The 24,344-nt window shown below is 35.7% G+C and overlaps 1 protein-coding gene across 1 annotated transcript in view; it reads right to left on the bottom strand.

Moving 5' to 3' along the window:
- Positions 1-24,344, bottom strand: part of LOC141296279 (A-kinase anchor protein 6-like) — a 62,527-nt gene that overhangs the window by 12,237 nt on the left and 25,946 nt on the right. The window contains exons 3-5 of the mRNA XM_073827542.1: positions 15,596-15,847; positions 12,465-13,862; positions 4,508-4,630 (exon numbers count right to left, since the gene is read on the bottom strand). Coding sequence (XP_073683643.1) covers positions 4,508-4,630; positions 12,465-13,862; positions 15,596-15,847 — 1,773 coding nt within the window. The remainder of the gene's footprint in view (positions 1-4,507; positions 4,631-12,464; positions 13,863-15,595; positions 15,848-24,344) is intronic.

Here is a 24,344-nt window from a genome sequence, read left to right as displayed (position 1 = left end):
CCTTTTCTTTCAAAACCCAGCCTCAAAGAGAAAATCCAATGTGTTCATGAATGAAACCTAACAGTTTGAAAGCCAAAATCTGCATTTTAAGTTGTTTTGTTTGCCATTACGGTACAAATCTGTGTTGCATCTTCACAAGGGAGGTGATACGTGCTTTGTTCTGCTAGCTCTTGACGTGTGACGCGTCTGCGTGTGTTTGTGTGCGAGCAGATAGACGGGACGCCTCGCTCTGAGCTGAAGCGCCCTGGCTAGGATCAGACGGGAGGGCAGACAGGTTATCGCTTACTTGACATCAATAGATGTGCCACAGCAACCAGTGGACCACGAACCTCCCCCCGTCCTAATCCCCAAATCAGAGAGAGAGAGAGGAGGGAAGGCTGCTGGGCGAGGAGGTGTCTGGAGACAGATTGGGGTTTGTGGTGAGCAGGTTTGAAGGAATTTGTGGATTCTGGGGTGAGCAGGCAGGAGGACGGCCTATCAGTCTCTCCTGGATCATGAGTGCTGTGTTTGTTATTAAAGGGACGGTTCACCCCAAAAATAAATTCATTCGATTCAAGTCATTATTTACTCACTTCATTCCATTTCAAACCTCCATGACTTTCTTCTATTCGCAGGAATTTTTTTTGTGCATGAAACTTAAAGGACACTGACATTTTTTAAAACATCTTTGAGACCATTTCTTTTAATTATGATTAGAATGACATAAGGGTGAGAAAACAATAACAGGATTTGTCATTTTATAGGTTAAATATTACAATTATATTATATTAAAAAAAATACATTTTTATTTTATTTTATTCAATTATACTTACTAAATATTTATATATTTTTTGTTTATTTTTTTCTTAATTTTATGTTATAAATTATGATATATTATTATTTAATTAAGGGTGAGTAAACATTGACAGAATTTGTCATTTTATGGGTTAACTATTAAAACAATATGAAAAAATGTATATAATTTTAAATATAAATTGAATATAATAACTGAAATAAATATATATACACATTTGTTTCAAATATTTATTATTTTCAATTATACCAACTAAAATGTATATATTTTTCTCTTTATAGAATTTTTTCTGTGGAAAAAAAATACAATTTTGTTATATATATATTACAATATTTATAAATGTGTCATGTACAAATACATTTCAAGACCAAATTCTTATTTTTTATGATTAGAATCACAAAAGGGTGAGAAAACAGCGACAGAATTAGTCATTATATATATATCAAGTATCATATAAAAAAAAAATAAGTATCATATAAAAATCTCAATTATATCAAAATAAATAAATACAAAATACAATTTTAAATTAAAATTTAATATAACATGATTAAAGAAATATATATATATATATATATATATAAATTACATTTTCTGATTATATTTATTTTTTCTGTAAAAAATTCTTGCATTTTTTGCCATATTCTAAAATATTCATAAATGCTATTTACAAATATATAAAAACAAACAGCTTTAAAAAGCCTAAGGTGTGTTTCCTAGCTGCTACGCTGGTGGTTTGATGGTTTTAAAGAAGTTTTGAGCACTTGGGTCAATGGGTCAGCCCAGAAAACAAGCTAAAATATCTTAAACCAGCAAATGCAAGACCAGCAAACTACCTTGGGCTGGTTCAACAGGGTTAACTTTCAATTTTGTCAGATGTTTTTTCAGTTTTTAAAAAGTTCAAGAAGTAAATTAAAGTACTACATTTTAAAATAATTTAGCTAGATGATTACACTAACATTCAAATACAAAATGGAATCAACAGGGTTTGTTATTGCATGCAGAAACTTCTAGAAACCATCTGACTAGACATTTAAAAATACGCAAACTTACTAAATGTTTCAGTATTGTTAACTTTTAGAAGTATACTAGCATCTAATTGACCTCTAAATTGACACGGACTAATAGTCATTGCCGCAAAACTCCAATTAACCTTTTTGAACACGGTCTACTCAAATATAAAGGACTGTGTGGTTTATGTACTAGCTGACGTATAAACGGTGTCTTTAATGTTTGTGTGTATGTTGGAAAGCAAGAGCACAACTCACTATCTGTGTGACTGGGGGCCCTTGTTTCTGTGTCTCATTTGCCAATGTTGGCCGGTGTGTGTATGTGTGTGTCGTTAATGTGATTCAGAGACCTGGATCCGCCACCCAGCGCAATCAATAGCTGTTTCATTTCACAATCTCTCAATGCCTTATAAAGAAAGCCCACTCCTTTTCTCTCTCTCTCCTTCTCTTCCTACCCTGCAACAGCCAACCTCCTCCTTACGGCTCTCCCGTGGGTACCGGAAAGATCCGTGCTCACAGACACACACATATATATGCGCACGGACAAACACACAAACCCACACACACACACACACGCTCCCCACCTGCCAGCTGGACTTAATGCCCAGACATTAAACCTGTGAGCACATCCTGAGAGCCCCGAACGCTGGATGAGAGACAGCGAGTGTGTGACCCCGCTCTCTGAATCAATAAAAATGAGTGAAGCCCCTCACTATAAAACACAATGTGATTTTCCTCCTGCAGTACAGACGGCTGGTCACACAGAGGGATGGATAAACAAACACGTCTCGCTGGTGCATGAGGTAAACATGATACGCTTCTGATACGGGTTACTGAGGGTTTCACACTCCTGTTGGAAAGACAACTCATAAATGAGATCTCTTAATAGCTCAATTAGTTTTCCTAAATGGCAAGGAGATTTAACGAAGGACAAATGGAAAATAAACATGGTAATCTCACATGACGCCTTTGGAGTTTTAAAAGAGAAATGGACAATATCAACATTTATCTATATAATATAATGTTAAATTATACAAATTTATAAATAAAAAATACATGCACATTCACAATTCACTTGATAACATATGAAGATTTTAAATTATGCACGTGTATAAATAATACAAATTAATTTAATTTAATAATACTTAAATATAATAATATGTATTTACATTCATAAAAGCATGAAAGATTTGTAACTTCGGAATTATTTATTTAAATAGGATATAACACCATATATGAAAATGTTAAATCATACATGTTAATAAATAAATGAATATACTTTTATAATTTACTTTTGACAGTATTATATAATACATATTTACACTAAAGTCGAAAGTTTTTGAAAGGTAATATATATATATATATATATATATATTATTCTTCTTCCAAAGTACATAAAAAACAGTAAAATTTAGAATTGTTTTCACTATTTAAAATAACTGTTTTCTATTTTAATATATGTTCAAATGTAATTTATTTGTGATTTCAAAGCTAAATTTTAAGCATCATTACTCTGTCACATGATCCTTCAGAAATCATTCTAATATGCTGATTTGCTGTTGAAGAAACGTATTATTATTATTATAAATATTTAAAACATTTGAGTAAATGTTCTTTATTAGACAGAAAGAAAGATCAGCATTTACCTGAAATAAAAAACTTTTGTAACATTATGCCATTCAAAAGCTTGGAGTCAGAAATTATAGAAACTAATACTTTTATTTAGCAAGGATCCCTTATATTGATCAAAAGTGTTTATAATGTTAAAAAAGATTTCTATTTCATATAAAAGCTGTTCTTTGAAATTTCTATTTATCAAATAAACTTCAAAAAAAATTACTCAGCTGTTTTCAACATAACAATAATAAATGTTTTGTTAAGCAGTAAATACAAATATTAGAATGATTTCTGAAGGATCATGTGACTGGAGTAATGATGCTAAGATTTCAGCTTTATAAATGACATTTTAAAATATATTCAAATAGAAAAAAGTTATTTTAAAAAGTAAAAAATATTTCAAAATGTTACTGTTCCTGCTTAAATTTGGATAAAAAAAATGCAGACTTGGTGAGCAGAAGAGACTTCTTTAAAAACATTGAATCTCTTACTGTTCAAAAACTTTTGACTGGTAGTGTATATTTAAAATATTTAAAAATATGATTTATAAATCATTATAAAAATTCTATTTTGCAATAGAAGGCTTTTACAGTAAACTACAAATTAATTATTTAAATATTAGATATTACAATATATAAAAATGTTAAATTATGCATGTACATTTATAATTTACTTTCAACATTTTGAAAATCATTATGAAAGATTTATATTTTATACACACATTAATATAATAAAGTTTTTCAAAAATAAATGCACATAATTAAAATGCTTTAATTTTACAGATCTAAATCTATTTAATGTGATGAAAAAATGAACAATTGACTCATTTGTGCCCATTTTGATTTCCCATAAATAATTTATGAGAAACATAGGAGACAAAGTTGATACTTAAATTAGACATGACTAAGAGACATGACGAAACTATGAAAGAGCAACATCTGAGCAAAAATCCTCCTTTAAGATTGTAAGAAATTTCCAGTAGAATAAAAACACCAGCATCTAGGGGAAGCACTTCTAAGCATGTGTTCATTTGTTAACTTATGTGAGTTTTTACAAACTGAAGGATATCGACGGATAGACGTTTACTCACAAGGTGAGTTTCCAGGTAGAGTCTGAGGCTGTCGATATCAGCTCTGGGTGGCGTCCAGTTGTCTGTGGTTTCGAGAGCGTCTCTCAGCCAGCAGATGAACTCATCCAGTTTGCTGACAAAACCCTGCAAGAACAAACACACAGACACATCAACACGGACAAACACAGCACATGCGATTTGCTTTGACATCAAATGCACTGAAACATAAAAATCCGAACAAAACCACCATGTGTTACACCAGAATAGGACAAATAGGGCCTCAGAAAAATAATCAAGTGTTTTGATAAGGTTTGATCAACTGATAAAAGTTTCAGAGCGAGGGTTTGCATTTGTCAAAAGCACACAGTGCTTAAGGGAATGTCACACAGAAGCTGCCCTTGATGTGCCTCAATGGCTTTTTCAGAATGTGCTTGGTGTGTAAATACTGCCATCTGCTGGACCACAGAAAATCTATATAGACTCCAACAGCTGATTCTAGCTGAAACAAACAGTGGGAAATTTAAACAGTGTCAATATATGTCTAAACTGCTCTGTTCCATACAACAAAAGCAGACGAGGTGTTTTATACCTCAAAAAAAACAAAACAACCCATAAAGTCTGTGAAGTCTGTGGTTAACCACAGAAGGAGGAAGAGAAAATGTTGCCACCAAATTCATATCTGAATTGGAAAACCTCAGAAACCAAAAATTTTATTAGCATATTCAAGGCATCAATTGTTCACCCAAAAACGAAAATTTGTTTATTATTTAAGCATCTTGATCTTGCATTTCTGCTTTTTATCAGTATATTCATGTTGTCCGTTTATATGCATTAAATAGGAATTGTTTACTCAAAAATTGAATTTGTTAACTATTGAATCAACCTGATGTAATTCCAAATATGCATGATGTTGTTTCTTTTTTTTTTTTATTGGAATGCAAAAGATGAATATTTGGAGAACAATCACACAGCTCCAAAATAAAATAAAATAAAATAAAATAAAATAAAATAAAATAAAATAAAATAAAATAAAATAAAATAAAATAAAATAAAATAAATAAAATAAAATAAAATAAAATAAAATAAAATAAAATAAAATAAAATAAAATAAAATAAAAAAATAAAATAAAATAAAATAAAAATTCTAGCTGAAACAAACAGTGGAGGAACCACTGAAAAATGAAAACAGTGTCGATATATGTCCAAACTGCTTTGTTTAAACAACAAATGCAGACAGGGTGTTTTATACTTCAAAAAGGGCAAAACAACCCATAAAGTAGTCTGTATCAAGTCTTCTGAAGACACATGAAAGCTTTGTGTGAGGAACCGATCAAAGTTTCACCTTCCACCTCTGCCACAGCTCTCAAATGTGTTCCATAAGACTTTAAAAGTCATATGGACTGTGTTTATTATACTTTTATAACACTGAAAGTGCTCAACAGCACTCATTTGAGCACATTCTTCTGCACTCAAATGAAGGTGAGTAAATGATGACATTTTCAGGTGAAGTCTACGGTTAACCACAGGGCGAACGACGAGGATCTGAGGTCTAATTAGAGTGACAAATACGCTGGTCTTCTGATGTTCTGATGTCATACACCCAAACGGATCAAATACCTTTTCATAAAGTCTCTAATGAACCATCTGAATGTAATATGAGAACATCTCACCCTTTCTCGAAAGGCAGCTCCTCCTGCTCATTACCTAACATTGGCGAAAATCAAAGATATTGATACAAATGACCTCTCGGCAGACGGCGGCTAAAAAAATCCCATAATTTATCGACTGTTTGGCCTTCATCGGCAGACAGGCTTTGAAGTGGGTGAGGCTGGCTGTGCTTTCAAAGCTAAATGCTGGAGAGGAATCAGATCCGTGTGCGAACGCCATTTCAGATGTCAGACTAAGGCCTGACTGCATCTCCTACTGGTTTCTATATTGTTGAACAGATCAGCTGGACCTGGTGTTGGTCAAGCTGGCCAGAGACTGCTTTTATGTTGAAAGAAAGCCCTGAAACTATCGCACATCTCTCTAGCTCTGCTGCAATATGGTACATCATCATATAGACCAAAGGAATTCTGTGAGATTGTGGCAGTCGATGGAGATCAATAGATACTGCCGCTAAATTATTCCCCTGGCAGGGACGCCTTGCGATTCGCTCTCATCTCGTGCACTGATAAAGCTCTCAGAGCAGATGAATATGTAGCCGCTGGTCACGGCATTAACTGAGCTTGTCACCAGACCTGTTTGTGAGTGTATTACAGAGGGAGGAAGAGAAAATGAGACACGACTCTATGCCCCAGAGAAAGAAAAAGAAAGAGACAGACAGAGAGAGAAAGAGAGTGAGTGCTAATGGGCAGGCGGTTGCCGCTAAATTCATATCTGAATTGGAAAACCTCAGAAACCAATCACTGATTTTATTGCCATATTCAAGGCATACAGAATTGTTCACCCCAAAATGAAAATTGGTTTATTATTTAATCACTTTGATGTTGCATGTCTGCTTTTATCAGCATATTGTTTGTTTATATGCATTAAATAGGAATTGTTTATGTATTTGTTGAGTATTTAATCACCCTGATGTAATTCCAAACATGCACAATGTTACTTCTTTTTTCCCCTATTGGAACATTTGGAGAATAATAGCACAGTTCCTAAAAATAAAATTAAAAAAAATAAAAAATAAATAAAATAAAATAAAATAAAAATTGCTTGTCATGAAAATGCGACAATGAAAAAAAAAACTATATATTTATATGGTCTAAAAGATAAGCATAATTTTGTGTACCTATATATAGGTATCATTTACATGAAATAAAATGCATTGCTTGTCATGTAAGGAATGCAAAAGTAGAATATTTGTAGAACAATAACAACTCCAAAAAAAAAAAAAAAAAAAAAATTGCTTGTCATGAAAATGCCACAATGAAAAATAGGCTTCATTTTCTAAATGCAAAAAAAAAAAAAAAAAAATTATATATTTATATGGTCTTAAAGATAAGCATTATTTTTTATACCTATATATAGGTATAATTTACATTAAATAAAATGCATTGCTTGTCATGTAAGGAATGCAAAAGTAGAATATTTGTAGAACAATAACACAGCTCAAAAATAAATATAATTAATAAAATATAATAAATAAAATTAAATTGCATTACATTTTCTAATTTCTAAATACAAGAAAGTATATATATTCATGTTATTAAAAATAAGCATAATTTTATATACCTATATATAGGTGGTGTTATATATATATATATATATATATATATATATATATATATATATATATATATATATATATGACACAATAAAAATAATCATTTTTAACCCTCTGCAGCAAACCTCAAATCAAATTACAATCATAATGTTTATTTTCTATTTTATTTTACATTTGTAATATCTATCTTGCTTTTGTCTATAATTTTCTCTTTTTCCCTTTTAAACTTCTTTTTTTGGGGGTAAATTTAATATAATTTTTGGGTCTTATTTTTATTTTCAATACCATAACTGGCACTAAAAATAAAGACGCAAAAAAAACAAAACAAAGATATGCAAAGAATGTCAAAGTGGGGGGGGGGGGGAGGCAGAGGAGACAGAGAGAGAGACAGAAAAAGACAAGGAGAAGGGGAAGACGGGTTGGTGGCGTCACACATGACTAGGCCCCTGAGACGCCCCCAAGAAGAGGCTTCAGCTGCCAGCTGTCTGTTGCCATGAGAATGAAGTCATCTCCAGCGGCTGAATACTAATGTAATCAATCACCTCCTCCTGTGACACGCATCATCTCAGGTGGATGTGGCTGCCTACCTCCACCCGCTCCACTGAGCTTACTGCACACACACACACTCTCACACACAAACACACACTTGCACTGGAATCAAAGGAAGGATTACAGCTGAAAACTTTTGAGGGCATCCTTCCCTTCACTAGTCATTCACCTCCATCAGATCGGCATGATTGCCGTGGATGCTGCTCATAAGACATGAGGAGTGTTATGAAGTAGCTTTCAAAAGTGCTTCCTATGCTGTAAGGATTGATCTGCTTGGATGAAACAGAAGCTGAATTTGTAGGGGATAAAATATGAATTAATGTGAACTGAAAGAATTCCAATGGACGATATACAGTCGTGACACTGGCCGAAATGTGTGTAAAGTTATTGATCGCTCTAAATCAGTGGCCAGTTACATAAAATTTGCCTCTTTTTAGGCTCTTTTTATTTTAAGAACTAGTCCAACTAGCAGTTAGCCAATCTAATAAAAAGTTTTGATCTTTGAAGGTTCACCCGAAGTGCTTTGAAATATGTAGCATTATTCTATGTGTTGACGTAACTTCAACTGAAACAGAAAGACAGGGCGGGACATTTCCAGCAGCCCCGCCCCCTTTTATAAAATAGAGCCAATAGAGTTTTGTTTATATCACAGTTTGGGCCAGAGCCATTAAGCTGGATAAAGCCGCACTTGGCAGCGTATGGCAGCCACAATCTAATCTGTATCATATTATCTATATATAAAATATAGCATTCTATGTAGAATTAAAATGTGTCTGATACGTTTTGTGGTCTGCACCAAGTCATGCACATGATCCGCTCCATGCTATTATGTCTGTGGACACTGTCTAAATCGTTCCCTATCCCCTATATAGTGCACTACGTGCCATTTAGCGTACAGAAAATACAAATTCTGTGAACAAGTGACCAATTTCAGCCACAGCTTCAGTGTCTATTTATAGTGTAGGGGGCGGGACGCTTCGAATTCTAAAGAGCATTTGATTGGACAGAAAGTTTGATGAGAGGCTGAAGTGCAGGGTGATGTCTTTAAAATTGTTGATCCATATTGGTGAAAGTTAGTGACTGAGTTTTAAATGCTGTTTTCTAAATGCGAATTGTGTCATTGTTTTGGCGCACACTAGCTTACATAACATTAAGGCTAAAATATTAATACTAAAAGCCAAAAACACTTCCATTTTGATTTCATGGGGATTTTAAGAAATAAAACAGATGTCTAACTTGTAAGACTAGTCTAAGCATTTTATGCAACCGGCCATTGAATAAATGCACAGAATATTGAGCACATACAGTATAACTATAGTTTTTTCCAAAATACCACAGTTGCAAACCCTTTATTAATTAATATGACATATCCTTTTAACAGTGCAATAATCTTTAGATCATTTGGCTTAATTTCGTATTTTTAATGACACATTTATTCAATTAATAGGGGCACTAAAAAAACAAAAGCATCAAACATTGCAAAAAATAGTTTGCATCTAAATTATATGGTTAAAAAAAATTAATGCACTCATTGTCTCATATTCACAAACACACTTATTAATTTCTATTAATTTAGGTTTCCAGAATAGTGTTGTTGATGTGAATTTCCATTTGACCACCAGATGGCGATAGTACACTACTATGTCTCTAAAACAGTAGAGCAAACTGTAGAACTAATCTCATGGTCAACAGTCAGGAAATTAAAAAAATAATAATAAAAAAGGTGTTATGCTTTAATCTTTATTATAAGTTAATATGCATTACTCCATCCTAAACAATTCATGTGTGCCACAATGTCACACTATGCTAACCTCACTAGTCACATGATTTGCATGTAAGTGGCATTCAGTTTAGCATTATAGTTAATACTATAACGCTACTATAGTTCTATGGTAGAGTCCTGTGGCAACTTGCTTGTAATGGGCCTTATTTGCTTTAAATAAAACTATCTGCTAAATTAATAAAATGTAAATATAAACATGCATGTTTAACCATGCATAATTTCCAAAAAAAAAAACAAGTCTTAATATTGTCAAATGAATCTAAGCTAAAAACAAAATCACAGCTCTAATTTACAGTTCATGCATCACACAACAGCAAAAGTTGGACACATTGCATTGTACAATATAGTATTCCTATACTGCTTATTTTAGCAAATGTATTAGTTCATATGGGTATTTCCATGTATACAGAAAATTTGCATACTGCGCATAGTGTACATACTACATATAGTAAGAGTACGGTAGTATGTTCTTCGCCACACAGCCCATAACAAAGTGAAGAACTAGTCTGACAAGTTTGGGTTTCCTCGAGCACCCGGGTCCTTTATAAACACGATTGCATGTTCTTAATTACGTGGCTAATCATTTAATTACAGACTTGGGACTGAAGAGATGTGAGGAGTGCAATCCTGTTAATTAAGCTTTGAATATTAGCAAAAGGCTGAGGTGGCTTGTTAGTTCATTACCCCTTTAGTTATCAGCTGTTTTTTAATATCTGCTTAGTGTAGTGACACATATTAGCTGCCGCCTCTATGTGAATGAGGATTAAGGCATACAAATCACTTCCTTAATGATTATATCCCTTTCACATTAGATCGGAAATGCCATCTGTGATAAATGTAGGTTTAACCATTGAGAGGGTTAACACTTACACTTGCTTATTCAGTTTTGCAGAGTTATATGTAAGAAATTGGTAAATGTTCTTACTAATTCTACAATATGTATACTAGAATGACCTGATTTGCCAAAATCAGCAGTATTTAAGGACAGTACACTAGACAGAATGTACTGTATCGCACAATGCAACTCAAAAATTTTAGGGGTCCTGCGCAAAGCGGAAGTGTATCCACTAATTATTTCACCAGATGGCCAAAAGTCAAGGCATTTTTACAAAAAATTTAATTAAAAATGCAAAAAAGGTTGATAACTAAACGCTACCCACATGCAACATGTCCAGATCATGTGACAACAAATGTAACATACTAGAGTTTGTTTAATGTTTATCATAAAATAATGACTACAGTTTAACTTACTATAAAAAACAAAACACTATGCAGTTCACACTACATACTGCTCAGTATTCAAAACTCTAAATGAGGATAAGTACATAGTATATACTGCATTCAGTTAATACGGCACAATATGTAGTATATATAAAATATATACTGCACAGTATTTAGTATACAGTATTTATGACAGTATGTACTGCACAGTATTAAGTATGCATACAAAAGAGCGTCTGGTTATGTATGACCATATAAAGAATATATGGAACAGTATAAAGTATTTACTGCATAGTATACAGTACATATGGCATAGTATAAAGTATATACTGCACAGTATAGTATACAGTATTTATGACAGTATACAGTATATACTGCACAGTATTCAATATACTGCATACAAACTACTGTATCTGGTTATGTACAGTATGACAATATAGAGAGTATATGGAATGGTATGAAGTATATACTGTATAGTATTCAGTATGCAGTACATATATGGGCTAGTATAAAGTATATACTGCACAGTATTTGTACACAGTATTTATGACATTTTATAATATATACTGCACAGTATTCGATATACTGCATACACACTACTGTATCTGGTTATGTATGACAATATAGAGCGTATATGGAATGGTATGAAGTATATACTGCATAGTATTCAGTATACATGGCATAGTATAAAATATACACTGCACAGTATTCAGTATACAGTACATATGCCATAGTATACATTATAATCTGCACAGAATAAATGGATCAGTATAAAGTCCATTCAGTATAGTACTGGCCAGTATTCAGCATACGGTATATATAACATTATTTAATTTTATAAGCCATGTATATAGTAGTCAACATTTGAAGTGGATCCAAACCTTACATCAAAGATGTCCTAAAGCTAAAACAATACCTGTTCTTGTCTTAGGACAACTTTGATTAACTTTTTTTGATCCACTTCAAATGTTGACTACTGTATACGGCATAGTATTTAATATACTGTATATCCAACAGTATTCAGTTGCATGTGGCATAGCATACAGTATATATAGAACAGTTTAAAGCATATTCTGCATGGTTTTTAGTATATACATGGCACAGTAAATAGCATATACTGCACAGTATTCAATAAGATAGTATTCTATTTTTAAAAAAATACTTGGAAAAATTATGCAAGAATACTCTTAAGAGAAATCTCTTACCTCTAACTTCGCCCAGACATCATGGTAGTTCTCTTGGTGCTGAATATCTGCTAGTAGTTGCTGTATTAAGGGTGTGCATTGGAACATCATCTTTGGTGCATTGGGTCGGCCAGCTGATGAATTTCTACCCCTGGATTCTGGTGTACTTCGTGCCCCCTCATCCTCGGACATCAGGTCGCTCAGTGGGCCAGACTCGATGCTGTCATCAATTGAAGGTGCCACGTCACTCGAGGAGGTAGGTGAAAAGCGTCCGGCTCGGGTGGGCTTCCTATAGGGGTGGAGCAAAAGGAGATCATTGCTGCTCTCCCAATCAGGGTTGACCTCAGTGAGCTCCCAGTCATCCACGTCCTGGATGGACTCCTCCAGGCCTCTTTGTGGTAAAGCCTGAGCGAGGCTTTCCAGCTTCATTGTCAACATCTCTGTCTTTTTCAGCTGGGCGGGAAGAGCGAGGAACTCATCCGAGCCGTACCAGTGTTCTTTGGGGCTGCCCGATGTGTTGGAGATGCACAGAGCATTCTGATTTACGATCCAGAGAGTACCGGTGGTGGGAGCTTGATCGTCTGGGCTGGATGACAGTTCCCGCTGGTCAGGGTCTGAGATGTCCTCCCCTGAAGATGGTGGAGGGCTGGAAGAGTCACTGTAAGCCTGCTTGGCTTTGGAGTGCATAGTCTTGAAGTGCTTCTGCGTGCGAAATCCCTGCACGGCCTCTGATGAACGTCTCTCTAGAGGGACTTCACCGGGCACAGACGGTCTCTTGAGACTCAACTGCAGATTCCTCCCATTCACAGCATGGAGACTCTCGTAGGATTGACTCCCACTGCCTGGATTGACTGATTCCAGCTCCAACCAGAACTTTGAGCGATCTGGTGTATCCAGAAGAGAGGGTGTGCTTCTGCTCAAGTCAGCCTGGAACTGGAGAGGCGAAGATCTAGTGCACCTTGTGTCTCCATCACGCTCCAGGTACATGGGCTTTTTAGGCAAAGGCTGTGTTGGAGACACATCACTCCTAAAGCCACCTTGAAGAGGGCGTTTGGAAAGGCCAAAGCCGCTATCTCCCTGCATTGCTGAATCTGGTGCACTTTCTTCTTCTGTGGGGTCACTGATTGTCTCTTGAGGTTCCTGGGTGGAGGCAACAGACTCTTCAGCAGGTGGAGATGACACCTGGTTTTGTCTAGAGGCTGCGATGTTGAGGAGATCCACACTCTGGAGTAGTTCTGGAAAGTCTTGCTCCAACTCGGGATAAAGAGAGCGCGGCCCTCGACCTTCAGGGTCGTCGATGGGGCTGTAGTCGCTCAATTCATAAGCAGTGATGCCGCAGTCCAAGGAGAAGTAGTCCTTACTGCATTTAATAGTCAGTTGGCCAGAGTCGTCCACTTCTGTCAAAGCGTCCAGCCGAGCCTAAAAATGATAAAGATCACAAAAATAAACTTATTGCAAACTCTAATTTAAAATTTAATCAAATCAATCCTGAGTTAACTGGGATAAGCAGGTACACTGCAAGCGTTTGCTAGTGTAACGGAGGCCAGCTGGTAGGTGCTGTGCAGATCAAACCTCACTCCCCTGATCATGCCGGAGACCTGGGTTCGAGTCCCACTCGGAGCCCGTAGGACCCGGGGGCAGTCAAATTGGTGCCGTGACCCAGATGGGAGTGAGGTTTAGGGGTTGAGTGTAAGGGATAGGGCTGGGTAAATTAATTAATAAATTGAGAAATTATTCTGAGACTTTCTGAATGCATTTCAATTCTCTCTCAAATCGATTCTGAGCTTAGTTGACTTAGATGACTCAGCCGAATGCACAATCGGTCCTCAGCACTCTTCTTCATGAGCATTTGAGTGTGTGTTCAAAAACTAGCTAGAGCACCATCTGCTGTTAAAAACTAAGCTCAGAATCGATTCCAGAGAGAGAATCGCAATGCATACGAAAGTGATCCATGAATCGAAATGCATCCATTTATCATCACAGCTGTTAGGTGCTGTGCAGGTAAAACCTCATTTCCCTGATCTCAAGAGGTGCACTAGGGACTGACGCTAGAGGTTGCAGTCTTTAGCCTCCTTGTTAGTGCACCCACCTCCCATGCCAGCGACCCGGGTTAGGTTCCCACTTGGAGATGGCGCCAGTAGGACCTGGGGGCAGTCACATTGGTGCCGTGACCCGGATGGGAGTTAGGGGGTGAGTATAATTGATAGGGCTGTGAAAATAATTTGATGCATTGCAAATCATGAAATAATTTATCGATTTTGAGATTTTCTGAATGCATCGCGATTCTCTCTCAAATCGATTCTGAGCTTAGTTTTTAACATCAGTTTGAATTTATTTATTTGAATTTATTTATTAAGGGAAAGCCCCTTAAGATGCTACATCTCATTTTCGAGTGGGACCCATGGCATGACATGCTTTCATGTCAAACAGCCAGGTTCAATTACATGACTCAGCCGCACGCACAATCGGTCTTCAGCGCTCTTTTTCGTGAGCATTTGAATGTGCCATTAAAAACTACATTAGAGCGCCATCTGCTGTTAAAAACTAAGCTTAGAATCGATTCCAGAGAGAGAACTGCAATGCATAACAGACCGATTAATGAATCGCGATGCATTGATTTATCATCACAGCTCTAGTAGGCCAGCTGGTAGTGTTCACACTAGAGGCTGCGGTCTTTAGCATCCTTGTTAGTGCACCCACCTCCCAAACCGGTGACCTGGGTTTGAGTCCTGCTTGGAGCAGGTGCAAGTAGGACCCAGGGAGGACTTTCACATTGGTGCTATGACCCGCATGGGAGTGAGTTTTAGGGGGAGGTAAGTGTAACAGATAGGGCTGGAAAAATAAATCAATACATTGCAAATAGAGAAATGATTCTGATGAGGCAGCGGTCTTTAGCCTTCTTGTTAGTGCGCCCACCTCCCATCCCAGCAACCTGAGTGCGAGTAGGAACCATACTGTGCATGTTTGCAAGGGACGCCTGTTCTAAATGTCTTTGGTGAAGGGTATATCAAATGAGTTTATGGTACACTCCCAGCAGAACGTTGCATAACTAACTTTCTGTCCTTGTGGATTAGTAATGAATGTACCCTGAGTAAGGAATGTAGCTGCTTTAGGTGGTCTAATTTGGATGATGTTTTAAAGATGTATCTGACCTCGTCGTGATCCTGGCTGAAGGCTTGCAGTATGTCAGTCTGGCGGGTGTAGTTGCCGTTGGAGTCCTGAAGGCCCTGGAGAAGCCTCTCTTTCAGAACCAACACGGACACTCGCAACTGGTGCCAGAGGAGCTGTACACTCCGGATGTCCACTATGATGTTCACAGAGTAGGACAGAAGCTTCAGGGAGAACTCTGTCTCCAACAGGGCGTGGATCTGCTCAACATGATCTGATATGTCTTCACAGATGTCCTATCAGACAGACAAATGCACAGACAGTCAAAAACTCTGCAATTTTATGCATGAAATTACACATCATATGATGGCACTGGATAGATGCAGCTCTAACTTAACAAGTTAGAAAATCTGAATTTTCTAAAAGAAGAGATTTTTCCAGAATCACGGCTCACTGATGCAAAGATTAAATTACTCAACAGGATATATCTGCTTTATGCATACAAAATACCATTATTATGGACACTGATAGAAATTCTGGTAGCTCAGATTTCATGCAGTTTTAGCATTTGAGTTTTGATAAAAGGAACTAAACTTCAGTCAAGTAAAGACTACGTTTCATGGACCTACCGTTAACCAGGCACAAGTAAAACATCACCATGTTATGCATCCACGTAAGAGGAAATAGAGGGACATTTGAGTCATTTTCACATGACATTTGAGTAATACAGAGAAGATCCCAGAATATACCAAAGAGCACCACACTGCCTATGTGGTTTTCCCAGTAAGTTACTTCTGATTATGTCTTTCACTGTTCAGAAAATGACACATATACTACAGTTCAAAATATAAGTATGTACCATACAGTGCTGTTGTGCTTGTTAAAAAACATTAAGAAGCACAACAGCACAATTTTAAGATGATTTCACTGGGAAATATTATAAATAATATTATTATAGTTGCTAACCAGTTGTTCCTCACAGCATCTGGTTTATCTGATGTCAAAGTCACAGCAGCGAAGAGCACATTTACGACCGTGGGTCACTAAGTCTAGAGGGCTTTTCTTTTACTGTCACTGTGGTTCAAATCATAAATCAAGCAGCCAGGGGCTGATATTACAAGGCTAGTTTCAGAAGCAGTAGCTTATTACAGAAAATGAGATCACAAAACAAAATAAGATGACGGTGTAGATACTGTACGCTACATAGCGACTGCACATATAAAGAGACCCCAAAAAAGTATTTGGACACTTAAGTCTCAACTTAATATTGTCTCATTGCATTAGATAATGATTGCATGTGAAGCCAGATTAGCAACTGCATTTTCCCGACTAAGTACTGCAATGAGAGACACATTTTTTAAAGTGTGCCTTTTCAAGTGCCCAAATACTGTTTGGATCCACTGTTTGTGGTTGGATCATGTCATGTTCCCTCCCCCAACCTGTCTGAGTCGGGAGGGTGGCTCAGCTGCTAGGAAAGTCTGACAGTTGCCTCATCTTATCCAAACATAAAACATTGTTATTTATAAAAAACTTTTAATACAGGAGGTCAAATAGAACGTGTTTTCAAGAACATAAACTGAATCATCTTCTTCTTTTGAAACATTTTGCCATTTTGATATTATTGCATCATTCAAAATAAAATGAAATAACCTCAAAGCATTTAGACACATTTAGATGCATGCATTAAATACAAAATATCAATTGTATGGCATCTGCAACTGTAACAGAGTATATCATTTTTGTTTTCTGTAAAACAAACTAGTTTAGTATTTTACCCCAAACCTGTGAAAATGTCAGAACCTAAAAAGCACTCAGATGATTAAGAGAAAGGTGAGAGAGAATATAGTTCACAGGAGCGTTTATGGGGCACGGCAGACATGCCAAAACAACTGCAGCTCGTTGTCAACATAGCAACACCAGAGCTGCGGCCAGCAGCATCTTTGATACAGTGTCATCCACTCCCTAAAAATAACACGGCACCGCTGAATGTAGGTCAGACATGCCGCCAAAATGTAGCAGGACCCACACACTCCTGCCTCGCTGGCTCAAAAACAAACAGTAGAGTACAAGCTGACTATATTAGAAAGTTCATAGATCACCTACTGCAGCACACATACTGTAATACAGATTATGATGACTTAATCAATCCAAAAGGTTCCTTAAATATAACGTCTAGATCAGAATCAAATCAAAAAGATTTAAATATCTAATACTACAGCGATATAGTATAAGAACTACTTTAGCTTGGCTGATGAACAAAAATACAGTTACACTAAGCATTTAAAAGCTTAGAACATACATTATTAGAGGTTATGTTTGATTTTTATAATGATTCAAATGACTCTAAATGATTCTCATTGATCAGCTGCAGCATTATGACGACCGCAAAAAATATTTAATTGATCATTGTCTCAATTTCGTACATAGCTGTGCAGGTTTCAAGTCTCTTATATCACTCTGTGGTATGTTTTCCCCCACTCAAATCAATATTGTATGTCCTATTTCTCAAGGTCAATGTCACAAAATAAAGCTTTCAGGGTCGCACAAGATCCTGATCAATCATCTGGTCTTTATTTTGTGATACTGACCAGCTAACTCTATGTATGCACCAGTTTGGGTACACAAAAAAAAAAAAAAAAAAAAAAAAAAAGATTTTTTGTTGTTCCATCAGAGTTTTTTCAACTATTTTTAACATTGCTAATAATCAGAAATGTTTCTTAAGCATCAAATCAGCATATGTGACCCTGGACCACAAAACCAGTCTTAAGTCGCTGGGGTATATTTGTAGCAATAGCCAAAAATACATTGCATGGGTCAAAATTATAGATTTTTCTTTTATGCCAAAAATCATTAGGAAATTAAGTAAAGATCATGTTCCATGAAGATTTTTTGTAAAATTCCTACTGTAAATGTATCAAAATGTAATTTTTGATTAGTAATATGCATTGTTAAGAACCTAATTTGGACAACTTTAAAGGTGATTTTCTCAGGATTTTGATTTTTTTTGCACCCTCAGATTACAGATTTTCAAATAGATGTATCTCGCCCAAATATTGTCCTATCCTAACAAACCATACATCAATAGAATGCTTATTTACTGAGCTTTCATATTATATATACATCTCAGTTTTGTAAAATTTAACTTTATGACTGGTTTTGTGGTCCATGGTCACATATTAGAATGATTTATGAAGGATTATATGACACTGAAGACTGCAGTAATGATGCTGAAAATTCAGCTTTGCATCAGAGGAATAAATCCTTAGTGAGCATAAGAGACTTCTTTTAAACATCTTTAAAAAAAAAAAAAAAAAAAACACCACCAACCCCCAACTTTTGACCAGTAGTGTACCTAGGTAGTTACACCTTAGTACAAAAAACCTTGGTACTTTCTGGTATTTTTTTATTACTAGCCAGTGAAAGTGACAGGGAAAGGTGTAAGCGCGCCACAGCTGCCCTTTTAATACCATGTGACCTCTGATGACAGAAGCACATGTACACATACAAACACTCCCACGTAAAGGACCAATTGGAAAAGGTTGGAAAAAAACTTTGGAAACTTTCAGTCAATGCAAAATTACACAAACCTTTTCCTACAAAATACGTCAATTCCTGCCCTTTCTCATTCAAAAATGTGCAACAGGCAACACCAAAGCCAGCCTACTCATAAAAGAAACGCAGCCACTCGACTTCACATCCTAACAATATTTCAAACAATCTCAGCAATGTCAACCCATCAGAGACTTCCTGTTAGAAATATACTTGAGCGTGTCAGTTGATCCGTCCTCTTACCTGCCGGCTGGCTGAAGTAAAACACGATGAATCAAAGAGAATGGAGTCAGAGATTGGTTTAGTGTGCTCTGCGCGGCATGCAGCGCTGATGTGTGTCAGATCTGATGTCAGATGTGACAGCTCTGAGTGCTTTTGCTGGCTGATATGCTGTCGTTCTCTCTCTGTATCTCTTCCTCACTCACTTCACTGGCCTGTTTCTTCCATTCTGTCTTTCTCTCTGGAGGAGGGGCTGTCTCACCACACCAAGGGGCTATTTTGGGACCTGACCTCTCCCTCCCTCCAGGAGCCCTCGTGCTGCTCTCACTTTGTCTGGCCCACCGGCACGGGCAGCTGCTGTGGGGGGAATTACATGGGGGTTTGAGGCGTAACTGGAGACTCTAAGGTCACAGCACATACTTGGGCTTCCACATTAGCATTAACGTCAACAAGGCGAGTACATTACATTGTACAGTATAACACAGCCTATAAGTGCAAAGTGGCAAAAAAGAGGTTTATACTTCTGTGTTAAGTATTTGCATACTAAAATGCTTCATAATGCAAATCAATGTGTTTAACACCGATTTTAAGCAAATGCTTTACAAACATGGACTTTTGCATTCTGCAGAAGATTCTTTGGAAAACTACAAGCTTCTTGATGTAAAAATGAAGTATGCTGTATTGATGCAGCAGTGACACACCATTCGTTTTCAAAATAATTAAAGAGATATTTCACCCAAAAATGAAAATTTTATGTTTATCTGCTTACCCCCAGGGCATCCAAGATAGGTGGCTTTGTTTCTTCAGTAGAACACAAACAAAGATTTTTAACTCAACCCGTTGCAGTCTGTCAGTCATATAATGGCAGTCAATGGTTACCAAATCTTTAAGAGTAAAAACAAAAAAAACATACACAGACAAAACCAAATTAGTCGGTGAAAAGTCAACCCTCCCAGATGAGGTAAATAATGATATAAATACTGTTCAGTCTCCTGCACAGACCGATCGTTTTGTGTCTTAGCACCTCAATGTATCGTCACGAGCCGCATGGTTTACTTTGGTTTTGTCAGTGTATGTTTTTTTTACTCTTAATGATTTGGTAGTTATTGACTGCCATTTAATGACTGACAGACTGCAACGGTTTGAGGTAAAAATGTTCGTGTTCTACTGAAGAAACAAGTCACCTACATCTTGGATGCCCTGGGGGTAAGCAGATAAACATCACATTTTCATTTTTGGGTGGACTATCCCTTTAAATTTACAGTGATGGCCAAAATTATTAGAACACTAGTATTTTCACCAGCTAGAAAATGGTTTTAAGTCAGTTATTTCTGTTTTGCTGTAGTGTGTGAGTAGGAAATAACAGTTTACATTTCCAAACATTCATTTTGCCCTTAATTGTAATAATCCAGTGAGATTTTTGTTTGCACAAGGAGTCTGACAACAGCCAGTGCTCCACAGAGATCTGATCTCATCATCATCCAGTCTGTCTGGATTGACATGAAGAAATAGCATCTTGGAGATGTTGCCACAGTTCTTCTGGATTTAGTCTGTCTCAGTTTCTTCATGTCATTCCAGACAGACTGGATGATGATGAGATCAGATCTCTGTGTGGAGCACTGGCTGTTGTCAGACTCCTGATGCAAACAAAAATCTCACTGGATTATTACAGCTGATGGCAAAATGAATGTTTGGAAATGTAAACTGATATTTCCTACTGACACGGCAAGGATGCATTAAATTGATCAAAAGTGACACTAAATACATTTATAAAGTTATAGAAGATTTCTATTTCAAATAAATGCAGTTTTTTTTCTATTCATCAACATATGAAGCAGCACCAATGTTTTCAACATTAATAAAAAGATTTGAGCATCAAATCAATTTGAAGACTGGAGAAATTATGCTGAAAATTCAGCTTTGCATCACAGGAATAAATTAGAATTACTGAACTCAAATTTTGAAACATCATACATAGGTCTAAGTAAAACCATGTAACCATTTGACGCTTCAAAAGTAACCTTGAATGTTTTGTAAAAAAAATAAATAAATAAATAACAACAAAACATTGGCTATAAAATGTTTCTTGAGCATCAAATCAGCATATTAGTTTGATTTCCTAAGGATCATGTGACACTGAAGACTGGAGAAATTATGCTAAAAAATTCAGCTTTGATCACAGGTACAAATTACATTTTAAAATATATTAACGTAGAAAACGGTTATTTTGGCTAATGGAAGAGTAACCTGTACTACAAAAACAACTGTAAAAGAAGAATGTAATAGTTGTATGTGATCAGTGCCTCTGGTGATCTGTTTGTTCCGTTATGTTAAAATGAATAAAAAAAAAGTAAAAAAAAAAAAAAAAGAAAACGGTTATTTCAAATTTTAATAATATTTCACAAATTACAATATTACTACTTTTATTGTATCAAGGGCTATAAAATAGCCAACTACACGCTTAAAAATAATGGTCCAAAAAGGGTGTTTTTGCAGTGATGCCATTTTTGGAACCTTTTTTTAAAATCTAAAGAAACTTATTCGACTATAAAGAACATTTTCTGCATTTGAAAGGTTCGATGAATGTTCAAGGCTCTTCATTGAACCATCAATGCCTTTATTTGTAAGAGTGTAGCTATTAAAAAGTTGCCTTAACTAACAGGCCCTAACAGAATCTGTAAACTTTAATTAAGTAAAGCTCATGTTCCATGAAAATAATTTGTAAAATTCCTACCATAAATATATTACAGCTTAATTTTTTTTATTAGTAATATGCATCGCTAAGAAATTTTTTGGACAACTTAAAAGGCAATTTTCTCAATATTAAATTTTTTTTTTTTTTTTTTTTTTTTTTTTTTTGCGCCCTCAGATTGCAGATTTTCAAATAGTTGTATCTCGGGCCAAATATCGTCCTACCCTAACAAACAACAAAATGTAAAAAATAAAATAAATAAAAAAAAAATTAACACTTATGGTCCAGGGTCACAAATTACTTTTCTATTACAACCTTGCAATAGAAATTTTGAAAACAACATGCAAATGGCACAAAGTTTAAAGCCTTTAGCACAACTGCAGATCATGCAGACGGTTCAACCCACTGTATGCTATTCTCTCTCTGTAGATAAGGCTGAATTCTCTGGATTCTCTACAGTACTAAGATTACATCACTCCAAATACACGTCCACGTGAACTGATCTGGTCTCAACTGGATAAAAATACAGACGTGAGAAGCAAGGGTGTGTCTGTGCATTTGTGTGTGAAGTGTACAACCGGCGTCCTGACAACTGCTACAATCCTATTACATGCTATTAGTGCCAATGCAAGTGTGCCAATCCTTCTCATACTGTTCTGGGGAATAAGGGTGTGTCTGCAGACATAGTTCTGAGGGCTGGTCTCATTGGGGAATGTGGACATCTCATCTGTGTGCTGATCTCCTGGCACTGATGTCCACTCTCTACATACTACACACAGCTGCTACTGCAATCCAGACTACTCCACTTAGAACCAGTTTTGTACTATCTATTTATTCATCCATCAGTGACAGACATCCTCACGTTCTCTCAGGAATCTTTGTTAGTGACGCCATCTTTTGGTTAACAGTTTGCCATGCAGTGACAGAAATCTAGCTCTTTTACATAAAACACAATTATTAAAAAAAACAATTGGACATGCAACTATAAATATATGAAAAAGGACATGCATTCTTAACTGAACAAATGGGTGTTCATAATTTAATTGCTGTAAAAGCTGTATTTATTTAGTCAAAAATACAGTACAAATTGTAATATTGTGAATTATTATAATAATTTTAAATAACTTTTCTATTTGAATATATATTTTACAATCAAATTTATTCCTGTGATCAAAGCTGAATTTTTGGCATCATAACGCCAGTCTTTAGTGTCACATGATGCTTCAGAATTATTCTAATATGCTGATTTGCTTTACATTTATAAAAACAGTTACACATTTTTAAAGTTTGTCTATTAAATGTTTTTGTGGAAACAATGCTTATAAAAGTCTTACCACTTTTGATCACTTTAATGTCTTTGTTGATAAGACTCTTGAAAAGTAGTGTTGATCTTCACCACAAGATGGCGCTGTATGCTTAAAAGTCAAAGCCAATGCATTGTTTATGAACACCTTGCTACTAGATGTGAAAATGCTAAATAATGCATTCTACGAGGAAGAAGAGACATGTGACTGTTTCTGAGAAATGGAAAAGAAATTTGTCATCAAAATTCCTGCTGAAAGCATATGATTATGTTGACATGCTACACTTTCCATCATTCATAATACATACTGAAAGCTCTATTCTGACAGGCTCTAAAATCCCTGCACACATGATGAAGAATCAGTGGTCTCTTATGTCACAGCTCTGAAGTGTTGAGCTTCAGTATGAAGCTCACAGGAAGTCTGAATGTGAGTCACTGAGGCGCACTGGTGTAGGAGTATCAGTCTGTGCTGAGCTCTGTGGCCTCTCATGGAGAAACAGATGTGTGCTGCCCGACTGACTCATTGTCTGCTGATACTGAAAACAAAGCCTTCAGTCACTCCCTCAAAATAACACTGGATTCAGCAAGAAACACAGAATTCTTCACAACAACAACACAAAGCATCAACAGAGAGAGAGGAAGAGAGAGAAAGATGTTGGTTTATAACAGTCCACAAAAGACGCAGAAAAAGGTGTGCAACCAACCAAAAATGACAAGCAGGCAAAAATCAAAATATCAGACTAACATCTTCAGCAGCGATAGATTATAAACATGGCTTCTTTTTCTTCATTAATCCTTAAGAACATCATATATAATGAAAAAATAAACAACTGTGCTGTCAATTATGGCCAATTTGTTGATTTACTTGGTTTATATTAAACATTTAATTTAGAATTATATATTTACAAGTATTTATACTATTATATATATATATATATATATATATATATATATATATATATATATATATATATATATATATATATATATATATATATATATATATATATATATATATATATATATATAT

This window comes from Garra rufa, chromosome 21, assembly GCF_049309525.1.
Source record: "Garra rufa chromosome 21, GarRuf1.0, whole genome shotgun sequence".
In the NCBI taxonomy this organism is placed as follows: Eukaryota; Metazoa; Chordata; class Actinopteri; order Cypriniformes; family Cyprinidae; genus Garra; species Garra rufa.
Note: the sequence above shows the minus strand (reverse complement) of the source record. Positions and strands in the feature narration are given on the sequence as shown.